Genomic DNA, 13223 nt, shown 5'->3' on the forward strand with positions numbered 1-13223 from the left:
CTAGAAGTTCTTAGCCTCATTTGTGATATTTTTGCTTTGCCCATCAATTCAAATGACTCAAAACAATCTCCTCACCCTATCAATATATCAGCATAAATAAGAGCCACAAATAAATTATGCACATGTAAGAGAAGATTTTCTATCTAGATACTACAACATAATTGGTCTTTTAATTTGTAGCACTTAACTTATACCCATTAGATATTGATTACAGCTTACAACAAGCACATTGCATCCGTGATAAACTATATTTAAGCCTTAAGGGTAGCCAGTTGCACTTGATTTATGGCCATTAGATTTTATATAGACTTTCTCTTCCTTTAAAATTGTCACATGTATTTTTTTTTAAAATTTCAATATACTGACAATTAACTTTAGCTTAGTAGATCCTAATTTTTTTAGACCTCCACTGGGATCGATGAATAGCCCTGCCAGATGGACAACTCTCGCATGTTTAATAGATCATAATGTTTAGATAGTTTTTGCTGGACCATATTCTACCATAGTGCACCACTACTATGACTTATGAATATGATAACTCATGTTTTTTAACTTTGTAGTAGTATGAGTTATAATAACTTGAATAATAATCAATATCAACAAAGAAATTAATACTAGTTACACCTCAAACTTTTACACCTCAAACTTTATAAGCAATAATTAATTAACTTCTTGTAGTTGTAGTAACTTAAACTCCTAAATTAATCAACATAAACATCATAAAAAAGGCAAAAAAAAAAAGCTACTTTTACCAAGTGATGAAAATAATACTTCACAATGAATAATAAACATAATAATTGCCTTAAATTTAGCATGATCTTACAAAACCTCCACTATCCACCACTACTATACACTACCTTCTTCCTCACACTTGTTACACTCAAACACACTCTCATCATGCTTCTAATTTCCATTTTTATTTTCACTTTAAAAACAAAATTCTCACACCAAGGAATTACGAAAAGGTGCCTTGTTCGACACGTCAACGGTAGCATGACTTTTGCAGCTCAATACACTGAGTAATCTCCATGAAGCAGAAGAAGAACAAGAATTATTCCGATCATCGGAAAATAATCTCCGGCGAAATTGCCGGTTTCTGATGTCTTTAAGCTCCATTTCCGCCGGAATTTTTACCGGTAAACCGAAAGCAATCAAATACCACGGCAATTTCGCCGGAATTATTTTCTCTGAATTATTATTATTATTATTATCGATGTATCCGCTGTTATTTTTCGACGGATTACTGTTATGACGAAGTTTCTTCTTCTCATTCTTCTGTTTATGTTTCCGGTGAAGTTTCCGGTAATTCAACGATCGACTCGGTCGAATCGCAGGAGGCGACGACGACTCAGTGAGTTGAGAGCGAGTCAAGCGAGCTGCGACGGAGGAGAGAGAAAGAGAGCGACGAGGTGGAGGAGGAGTAAAAGGAAGTAATCTACCATGGAAGATGACGTCATCGGCGGAAGAAGTGATGAGGTCATCGTCATGGTTGATGAGGAACTCGAAGAAGAAATCGGAGGTAGGATCGGAACATGATGAAGATGATGATCGACGACGACTGTGATTGATTTTGGCGGATTGTTGTTGACGAAGTGGAGGATGAGAATCATCAGCAGATGTTAATGGAAGATCACGCAGAGAAAGAGATTCAAGGTGTTGATGATCATCATCTTGAAGAAGATGAAGATGATGATCTTCATGGAGTTGAGATGGTTTTGGGATGAAGGGAGAATTTATGGTGGTTTGCATTTTTGTTGTTGTGACTTGTGAGAGGGAGTTTTAACTCTTTTAAGAGTGGGGGGAAATGGTATTTATAGTAGGGGGAAAGAGGGATAAAATTTTGGAGTTTTTTGGAAAATAAAAGATGGAGTGAATTTAAAGAGTAGTTGATGTAGGAGAATGATTTCTTTGTCCTTATATCATCTAGAAGCGTGAGAAAAGAAGTGGGAGTATTTATGTAGAGAAAAAAAGAGGTGGGGAGTTTTTTAATTGGTAAGGAGAAGTGTTTTATTGGATTGTAGGTTGTATATGGTAATTCGGCCGACTTTGTTATATATGTAATTTAAGACGGTTTAGACGTTGGTATTTTTAGTGTCATTATTGTGTTAACCTTGGTATGAAAGTTATGCATGAACTTAATGCTCATAACATCCCTCTAGACTTAGTTGTTATTGAAGCTCCATTTACAAATTGAATAAATTTCATTTTTAGTTTAGGCTATGTTCAGTTCACCTTATTTTTGCTTATTTCAGATCTAATCAGATCAGATCAGATCAGATCAGAAAAAATAAGTTCAGATCAGATCAGATCAGATCAGATCAGATCAGATCAGATCAGATCAGATCAGATCAGATCAGACCAGATCAGATCAGATCAGATAGTTCAGATATATAGCTTATATTTAAAAACTCATTATTATTAAATATCTTTCACTACATATTAATAAAAATTATAATAATTGAATATTAATAAAGTACTCATTGAGACGAATCAAACAAGACCCCACATGACTATATTTTTTCTTATATATTGAGAAAAATCTAAAAGATTATCTCTAATTGTGAATAGTGTCAAGATTCTAAGTGAGAAAGATAAAAAAATACAAAGGGAGTATTATTATTTACTAGTACATTTGTTCAAAAGAATTATTATTGTTGTTGTTGTTGTACTTATTAATTATTAATATTGGTAATTATTATTAATCTTGTTGTTACCATTATAAATGTCATTGTTATTATTATATTAAGTTATTTTGTTGTTATTAAATAATAGAAAATTAAAAGCCACGTGTTAAGAACATAAGATTGACGCAAAAATAAGAAATATATAAAATATGATATCTCAAATTCATGACAACGAAACTACTAAGTTCGGATTACATTTCAAAATAAGCTAAGTGTGAGATACAAATTATAAATTTAGATTCGGTATACCTCTTCCTACCGAATTCCAAATCTCTCTAGCTATTTGAAGTTGCACGATATTTATTTATTTTTTGCTCAAGTCATAGTTGTTTGTATATCTTATCTATTTTATATGGAAAAAAAGAGTTGAGTTTGCCGACTTCTCAAGTGTGAAACTTTTTTTAAGGGAAAGTGTGAAACATTGTATAAGTGCTCTTATAAAATATATGACTTGAGTTATATAATTATTTTTAGTAATAATAATAATTATGATTATAATTATTATTGTTGTGCTTATAATAATGATAATAATAATAATTATTATTAATAATAAAAGTTGTAATAGAAATAAAATGATAATAATAGTAATACTATAAAGAAGATCTTATAATGTATTGCATAATAATGATTTACAAAGTAATAATATAATAGTAATAATATATTTTACATAAGATAAGATCTTGTAAATCAGATCAGTTCAGATCAGATCAGATCAGTTCAGATCAGATCAGATCAGATCAGAAAAAATAAGTTCAGATCAGATCAGATCAGAAAAAATAAGTTCAGATCAGATCAGATCAGATAAGTTCAGATCAGAAAATTTCAGGTGAACTGAACATAGCCTTAGTGCGTGTATACGAGTTGATGGGAAAAGGTAAGGGAATTACACCCCCACCCTACCCCCAAGGCTAAAGTGCCTATAATCGAGTTTGATTTCACAACTCAAGATTATATTATGAGGTACAAACTTTGCTACTAGATTACTAAATACTACCCCTTCCATCTTTTATTCATTTACCCACTTTGACTTATAACACTATTTATCATTGTTACTTTGACAATTATTTATGCTTTATAGGTAAGGAAAAAGATAATCATGCAGAATATCGTTTGATTTGTCTCAATATGTAGTTTGAGAATATCAATTTTTTATAATTTTTACAAATACATAATTAAATATTATTACTCAAAGTTTTACATTGATAAATATGGAAAGTCAAAACGGGTAGCTAATAAAGGACAGATTTCGTAAAAGATTTAAAAAAAGTTGAAATTGGATTTACTGATATATAATGTACTATAGGACAAGAGATTAATTAGTACTCCCTCCGTTTTTTTTTAGATGTAACATGTTGACTTTGGACACTATTCATCCAATACACTTTGACCATTAATTGTTATTTATACATAAGAAAAAATATAGTCATGTGTGATCTTGTTTGATTCGTCACGGTATACACTTTACAAATATATATTTTTTATAATTTTTACTTTTATACAACTAGAAATATTATCGGTCAAAGTTGTGTCTCGACAAATGTGAAAAGTCCAATGTTACATCTAAAAAAACGGAGGGAGTATAACTGTATAAGGTATGATAATTAATGCATTCTTTGAAATAATTGGTAATCATTTTAATGGTAAAAATGGTACTATTATCTATTAGTCCAGGCCCAGGGATGACTAGCGTCATGCAAACATTTTTTCCAAATAATAAGTCTTAGGCTTTGATTAAAAATGTTTTATCTATTAAATATTGAGCGACTTTTTCTAAAAAAAAAAAGAAAAAAATTGTATATCATGTAAATGTTTGCCTTTTCAAAAACCAAACTTAATAAGCTTTGACCCCGAAGGTCTAGTTATATATGAGAAAAATAATAATATACTCCCTCTGTTTCATTTTAATTTACACACTTTTAACATGTGACCTACAGTTCACAACATCTCAATTTTAACTACTAAATCAAGACATCCTTAATGTAATGTATAAATAATATAGAAGTACTTAATCATAAACTTTAGGCATAATTATAGCATATATGGTCCAAATTAAGCCCGCAAATAGACTAAATTCTTGCACATATGCTTTCATAGATTTAGAAAGAACTAGACTCATACTCAAATAACTAGGTGTTTGGATCCTCTAGAGTTGTAAAATAACTCTACAACATAGAGTTTGAGCAATATCAACCATTGAATTAAAAATCAATGGCTCATATATTCTCTTTTCAAAAATCTCCTATTTTATCTCATCAAAATCCACCCTTAAATCTTTCCCTTCCATCAATATGAATCCTTGATTTTAAAATGTATGGCTCAGATACAACTCTACCTTGTAGAGTTTTACTAAAACTCTATAGGATCCGAACTCAATAACTAGAGGCAAATACATAATACTTAAAACTGTCTCGAGTGCACAAGATTTTAGATTTACCTCAAAAATAAATATTGTGTGTTTAATTTTAATACTTCATAGTTCATATTACATTATTTGTTATATTACAAAGAAACATTGAAAGGGGACCAAATTTCAGATACCATATGTCTAATTTCTGCTACTCCCTCTGTTTCAAAATATAAGTCATTTACGCTTTACGAAAATTTGCTTTGACCACAAATATCTCTCAAATACGATAAGTAAAAATTGTAAAAATTATACCGTTGGATTCGTCTTGAAAAATACTATAATAATATTATTTTTTAAAATTTTATATCAACATAAATTGAGAGTAATTAATGGTCAAAGTTCGACCTCGAATATCGTGCGTGTCTTATATTGTGAAACGGAGGGAGTAGTTTGTTATAAGGTTTGGGAAACCGTGGTAATAACTAATAAGTAGGGGAGGTTTTGGGAAGAATGTAATAAGTTAAGGTATTACTTAGGCCTGTTCTCCCTCAATTTATTTTTAGTTCAGTTCAATTAAGTATAATTTTATTTAGTTTAGTTCAATTCAGTTCTTGACATTTTCTTATTTTCACATATCACTATTCATTTCAATTCGGTTCGATTCGATTTAATTTAGGTGTTTTATGCCGAAGATAATAGTCCCTTAAACTAATAAAGAATCTTGAATATTGTCGGTCAAATAGTAGTGGACGTTCTTTAAAAAAGAAAAAAAGAAGAAGTAGTGGACGTAAGATAATAGAGTTCTCCTTCGACACATTAAAGAGACGTCCACATACTTGTCAAACTAGTAACTATTTATGGCAATACCATTTTGCCATAGGATTTCTTGGTCTCTGCCTTGTTGGGCTTTACTTGAAAATTCTGGAGATTTCTGAATTAGACTGATGAAAGGCCCATTATTCACCACGCTCGTTATCTCTTAAACGTCCAAATTGAACGCAAATTATTAATTTAGGCAGTTTAATTTTAACATAATATTACACAAATATAAACTTATTTCTTCTAACAAATTCATTTTAAAAGATGATGTCCTCTTACGAAAGCAACTACAAGTTAAATTATATTTCCACCGCTTCATATACTAGGACGAATCAAATTTGTCTCTTCTACTGGTCATTTATGGGGGTCGATCTTATCGAATGTGATGCTAATACTGTGATGCTATCACTTACTACTTGTATAAGTATACATATGTGACACTAATATGATTGGTGTTTGAAGTAGCAAATAGTGCAAGCCAGAAGGGGAAAAAAAACTTTGCGAAGTTTATGCTTTCTATTAAAAATAAAAACATTATTAATATTAATATATATATATATATATATTATATAATATATAATATATATATATATATATATATATATATATATATTATTAAAACGTGTGAGTATAATCAGTATATATGTCACTCATGTAACATCTTCCAATAGCATTTTGTCCACATCATTTTCATATACATATTTTATAATCCAAACTTTGTTAATGTGAAGTTTAGAACTTGCAGCCTAAGTTCTAGAGAAAGAGATCTTACCATCTCTCTAAGACACTCTTTTATTATTATTATTATTAATTGACATTAGTGATAATATCATTGGTTTTAATGAAAATCAAGAGTTAAAATACAATATTTTGAATATGTAAAAATGACTTGTAATAAAGTGATCCTCAATAATATGACAAGTATATTTGATTTTCCATGTTATTCTAAAAACATATAAATTATTTGCAACATATATAAAAAAGTCAAAGTTCTTTAAGATTGATATTTTTTGAAGGGGAGTTTGATCACTTAAATAGTAGTAGTAACTAGTAGTAAATAAGTAAATTAAATGAGCGAATGGAGTCAATTTTTAAATTGACTTGTTTTTTTTTTAAGAATACACTACTTTTTATATGCATGCTATGTGTGTGAAATCGAATGACGAGTAGTAACTATTTTGTAATCTGTTATATCAATTTTTTCAGTTTTCTTTTTATTTTTAAATTAACAGAGCGATAGGAGTTGTAATTTTCCTTTTTAGTTATATATCGGTCAAAAAAATAGATACTTCCTTCGTTTCTTTTTAAATGTAACAAATGAACATTTTATATCTCTCAAATAATATCCCTTTGTTGCATTTAAAATGAAATAAAGGAAGTACTTTTAAAGTTTGCACAAGTTTCGATATATATAATAGAGATTCATGTTAGAGCTGATCATTTTGGCCCGACCCGTTTTTGGACAGATTTTTTTGGCCCTCGGTGGCCCGAATTTTTTTTGACTTTGGGCAAGCCAAAAATGACTTTTTAATCTATTTTTGGCTCGTAAAAGCCCGCTAATTTAGGCACGAAATAGCGGGCTTTGGGCTCAAAAATTCGACCCGAATTTAGGCTCGGCCTGACCAATGAAATTTTTTTTGCCGCGACCAGCCCGAACCCAAACCAGCCCGACCCATAATCACCTCTAATTCATGCTATGCTAAACCCACAAAAAGCATATTTAGAAGACAGAAATAGTCTCTGATGCTCAATTGGACCATGATAGTATAATTCTTCATCTTTTCACAATTCACAGCATCAACTGGCCCTACAACACCCGATTCTGATTCGTTAATTCTCCAGATTTATGCTTATAATTCTTGAAATAGAATAGAACACCTAGAAAGAAAAAAAAGATATAAACAGGGAAAAATTAGTATTCGTTAGTTTGCCCAGAAAACTGAAAAGTGCAATCTTTGGTGAAGTAGTAGAGTGTAAGGTCTAGCATTATTTGCTATAGCACACATCAACAATGGCGGATTCCATATCTTCAATTCCAACAAAACCCACAATTACTCATGTATTATTCGATATGGATGGTCTTTTACTAGGTAACATTTGTATTTTAATCTTCTTTACTTCTTATTATGGATGCATTTATTGGGTTTTTAAAAAAAAATTGAATTCTTGCTGTGAAATGTGTGATTTTGATTGGTTTGATTGCTAAGCCAGTAAGAACATTTCTGGGTAAAAATGGAACAAAGGAACTGTAGTGAGAAATTAGAATTTTTTTTTTGGAAATTGGAAAAAGAGATCTTATTGTGACAAAGTGTTGTAACTATTTACAGTAATTGAGTACTGTAAATTTTTTTTACAACATTTCTGAAAATATATGAAATAAATGTGTTGTTTTGCTTGTTAAGTTACTTAATGATGAATTGGTTTTGATGGGGAAAAGTGATTGTGACTTGTAGATGAACTTGATTCTAATGGAGTGTGTGAATAATTTGTTGTAGGCTTGTAGCTTAAATTTAGTTTGAGGTAGCCTGAAAATGGTTGAAATTCATAGCTCTATCTAGATTATTTGGACATCGAAACGAGTTTTTCGAAGCTTTCATGTCTTTGGGCTGGTAGTTGCTTTGGTGAATGAAAGATATACACATTCTATGATCATCAAAGGCAACTGTCTTGAATGGCATTTGTTACATGAAATTCTTATACCGATTGATTTAAGTGCACGTTAGATGAGACTTAGATCCTCAATAGATTGAATGCATTCAACTCTTGCTGTAGAATCTCGTAATATCACAGTTGTGTAGAGTTGGATATCAAAACTCTTTTCTTTGCTTCATCACATATGGCAAATGGGATATGGTTCATTAGTGAGTTTGTCATTGTTATGTTACTAAGGCTGAACTGAGCTGTTTTTCCAATCTTGTAAGTTTCTTCTGCAATTGTGGCAGTATGTCTTGTGAATTCCTCGTCATGGGATTCTTAACTTGCTTAATTCATATTTTTATTGCATTCTTTTTCTGTGTGAGTGCCTCTCTTTCTTCGCTGGAGTGCCTTTTGCTGTATGGGATTTCTGTCATCTGCACTTGTTATCAACTTTAACACGAAATTGAAGAGATAAGAGTTCTATAGTGCAAAGGTTGAATTCGAGATTTCCACCAAAGTCATTGAAGAAAGTCCATGTAATTGAAGCTTGGATGATTTAACTGACAGCATATACAATGTCTCCCTTTTCTGGTTTACAACTTACACTTCATTCAATATTTTCCCATCGAGTCCCCTTTCTGCTATGTAAGTGACATTGAATTCCACTTTTGAGATGCTCAGTTTGTCTGGAGATCAATGCAATGATCCTATCTTTATCCCTATCCATTATCTGTCCATTCGTCCACGTACTGATGCAAGACACAGGATTGTAAATTTTGGAGAATATTTCCAAGAATCACAGCTGTCTGAAGAGATTCCATCTTAGAGCAGGGAGCCCTTGCAGTGGCTACTCATAGTTTCTTAGGGTGTCCACTCTCCTTCTGATCAAACCAGAAGTAGTTGCTTCTTCTCATTCTCTCTCTCTTACAGGAAAGAAAGATCTTGATATCTGAGTACAAGGTCAATAAAAGACTGTTTTCTTGCTACAGGTCACTTCATATACTTCATTATTCTCGGTGTTGGTGTTGAACTCTTCATCTTCCACATTGGCTACTTTTTCCGAAAACAACACATTGAATTTCCAAGAATCACAGGCTGATCTCCCTCTCTGTTATGGTGAGTAGTTGAGGCTGTTCCTGGGTTACCTGGTGTTTGGAAAAAAGATGGTTGATCCTTTCTCTCTTTTGTCATGAACTCATGATCATCAATAGAGCTAAATGTATCACTGTAGATTGGTGTTCATGTGATCTTACAATGTCCAATTCTTTCCTGAGGCAAGTCCTCCCAACTATTTCTATAGAGAATATCCCTTTCTTTTCTATCCTGCTACATTGTGCTGACTAGCCAGAACTCCTATTACTATGTGCTATAACAATGTGGGAGCATACGAACCATGCTTTAGCACCATATGTGTGTGTGTGTGCACGTGCGCGCGTGTGTGTAAGTGTGCACGTGTGTGCGTGTGTGTGTATGTCCTAAAATTGCCATGTATTTGCGTTTATAAAACAAGGAACGATTCTAATATAATGCTATGCTATTATTCGGGATCTACCTCAAGTATCTATGTTTGGTCTTCGACACTCCGACATGGGTATGGAAATTTTGAAGTTTCATTTTGGGCAAAACAAGAAAAATGTTCGTAATATGCTGAGCCAAACATTTGGACATGTACTTGTGACTTATTATTTCTTGAGTAGTAACACAGATGCTATGCGTGAAGCTATAATATGCTGATATCCCCTGCAGATACTGAGAAGTTTTACACTGAAGTTCAAGAACAAATACTGGCTAGATACAATAAAACCTTCGATTGGTCTCTCAAAGCAAAAATGATGGGGAGAAAAGCCATTGAAGCTGCTAGAATCTTTGTGGAAGAGACTGGAATTAGTGACTCTCTTTCAGCTGAGGACTTCCTTGTAGAAAGGGAGGCAATGCTGCAGAGCTTGTTTCCGACAAGTGAGCTAATGCCAGGTATGCTTCCCCATATACTATATTTTATTTTTTGTAATTTTTCTTCTCTTCTTCAAAACATTGACCATTCTCTTGTATCCTCTCAAAGTTTTTTCATCCATGCAACTATGCAAGTATAGCTGAGTCCTTCGTCTTTGGGGGAAACGAACTACATTATTGCAGAAACTGCAGAGCAAAACGAGGTTCTAGTGCTACTGAATTGGGGGGGGGGGGGGGTTATTTATTTGATGATTTCTGTATGTGTCGGAAAATTGCCTACAGAGTTTCTCTAAGAGATTTACAGATGAAGCGGTAATAGGCTTGTTCTTCTGTATGGTAACTTAAACTGCAGGTCCATGATGTAGGTTTTAGTGTATATCTTCTCTCCATAATCAAGGGCGCTAGTGAGTACATATGTAGATGTCAATCAGCTGTACTTCTCCATAATTTGCTTGCATAAGAAAAGTAGGCAGGACTAATCCATCTGGAGATTTTGTCTGATTGCAATACCGAGAATCTGAGATTGTTTATGGAACAATATTTCCCTCTCACCTTAAAACAAAAACTGAAGCTGTTGAACTATCCAACTCTTTGTTTTTTCCCCATTCTCCTTTTCTCTTGCCGTTGGCCTGTTTCCCTTTCTTTTATGAACCTAATAGATTGATTTCATGTGTTGGATACAGGAGCCAGCAGGTTGATCAAACATTTGCATGCACATGGAGTACCAATCTGCGTAGCGACTGGGTAAACTTCTTTTGTTGACCTTTTTTTCTGTGTTTTTGTGCTTGGGGATCAGATAATAACGTAGTATCAGGGGATCACTTGTCGAGAACTTTTTGTCTTGTGGTTTGAATAATATAGTGTTGGTTTCTTGGACTTTTCTGAAACTTCTGATAGATATTGTACATAGTTTTGATTGGACCTCCTTGTACCTTTACCAATAGCTGGAGGAGTAATTGTTGAATGAAGATAACATCAACTTCTGATAATTTATATGTTGATCAATTCTGTGTAATTGTAGCTCACATAAACGGCATTTTATGCTGAAGACTCAAAGACATGGAGAATTATTTGCTTTAATGCATCATATTGTTCTTGGAGATGACCCAGAAGTTAAGCAAGGAAAACCATCTCCTGATGGATTTCTAGCAGCTGCCAGAAGATTTGAGGTGAATATATGATATATCTTATCAAATGTCTTGAGCCCATCCTTTGATTTAACAAACAATTAACCCCTTGTGAGCAGGATGGACCTGTAGATCCAAAAAAATGTCTTGTATTTGAAGATGCACCATCAGGAGTTCAAGCTGGTAAAAATGCTGGAATGTAAGTGTGCTTCTACCTCTGAATATTAACTGCAAAGTCATATCTGCTAAATAGTTAGCAACACAGAATATATTGTGCTTACAATGAGATGCACAATAAAGCTAGCAAAGGCGTGAAAACTCTCCATGCTGATATTCCTAGACATGATGGTAAGGCGCTTGATGATGCCAAATCTTTATCGGCTGTTAAGTGACGTTTATAATTTTCTTGCAATCCTAGCTAACTTAGTAAGAAACTAGGAATGGCAATGGATTGGGTCTAGTAAGACATGGAACCAGACTTGGTTTTTCAAAGTGGACCTAGACCTAGGTCTGAAAAATTTCAGACCCTTACCCATATCCACCATGTCTGGTAGGTTCACGGTAGAAAGTTTATTTCATAAGGCTGGATAATCTTCGCAATTTATAATATTCCTTTCATAAAATTGCAAGCTACTTCACCGTGTCATCTAGTCCTGAAAGAGTTTATTTCTTATGTAGAGGGACGAGGCCCTTTGAACCTGCATACTTGGGATCTATGTGTATTCTTTTACTGTCTTTCTGACTGAATCAGCTTGCAGGTCTGTGGTTATGGTTCCTGACCCAAGGCTGGACAGCTCTTTTCACGGAGTTGCTGATCAAGTTCTGGAATCCTTAATGAACTTCAATCCTGCTGAGTGGGGCTTGCCTCCTTTCGAATGCTAAGCTTAACAATCAATGTCGATCATTGATGTTACCCCACATTTAATCTCTGCACAAGCTGTAGGAATGGCATATACTGATGCTAATTGGAGTTCAGGATATATAGACCAGTTTCAGCTGGTGTTAATATCTTTAGCTTTCATTTGCGATTTTCTTACTAAATACTATTATAAAAACTATTTCCAGGGATATTTGTCTCCATAATTTATGGAAGGTTGAAATTTGGACAGATGATCTGCTGATCTACACTTTATTTGCCAGTTTCCAACACATTGGATGACTCCAAGATTGCTCCTTTTTATGTTTTGTAAGCAGTAATAAACATATTTTACCTGAGGGTGTAGTTCTCAAAATTCACTGATTTTGAGCAGAGATGTCAACTTTTATTATTTGTCCTACCTATAGTAAATTAAACATAATATTCTAAGCATTTATAAGAAACATCTGTAGTTCTTCTGAAGTACTCCCTCTGTTTTTTTTATCATTCTCACTTTCCTGTGCGCGTCTTCCAATGCACGTTTTAAAACTTAAATATCTTTCATTATATATTAGTAAAAATTATGACGATTGAATATTAATAAAGTAGTAATTGATACGAATCAAACAAGATCCCACATAACTATGTTTTTTCTTATAAATTGAGAGCATTTGAGAAGATTCTCTCTAAGCATGAATAGTGTCAAGATTCCAAGTGAGAAAGATAAAAAAAAAACAGAGGGAGTATTGTCTTATCATATTTGGGAAAGGTAATTATAAACTTTCTATGTTTTTCTTTGGTGA

At 32.9% G+C, this 13223-nt stretch overlaps 2 protein-coding genes across 2 annotated transcripts; one reads left to right on the forward strand and one right to left on the reverse strand.

Annotated features, from left to right (window-relative positions):
* Positions 1 to 756: 756 nt before the first annotated feature.
* On the reverse strand, positions 757 to 1860 carry LOC104902408 (hypothetical protein). Its single transcript, XM_010690183.4, has one exon. It carries the CDS (start codon positions 1747 to 1749, stop codon positions 943 to 945), a length of 807 nt encoding a protein of 268 aa, XP_010688485.2. The 5' UTR covers positions 1750 to 1860; the 3' UTR covers positions 757 to 942.
* Positions 1861 to 7592: 5732 nt separating this feature from the next.
* Positions 7593 to 12906, forward strand: LOC104902409 ((DL)-glycerol-3-phosphatase 2). Its single transcript, XM_010690184.4, has 6 exons — positions 7593 to 7940; positions 10234 to 10458; positions 11121 to 11181; positions 11459 to 11606; positions 11684 to 11763; positions 12323 to 12906. Exons 1-6 carry the CDS (start codon positions 7862 to 7864, stop codon positions 12444 to 12446), a joined length of 717 nt encoding a protein of 238 aa, XP_010688486.2. The 5' UTR covers positions 7593 to 7861; the 3' UTR covers positions 12447 to 12906.
* The last annotated feature ends 317 nt before the right edge of the window (positions 12907 to 13223 follow it).

This window comes from Beta vulgaris, chromosome 8 (assembly GCF_026745355.1).
Source record: "Beta vulgaris subsp. vulgaris cultivar EL10 chromosome 8, EL10.2, whole genome shotgun sequence".
Lineage (NCBI taxonomy): Eukaryota > Viridiplantae > Streptophyta > Magnoliopsida > Caryophyllales > Amaranthaceae > Beta > Beta vulgaris.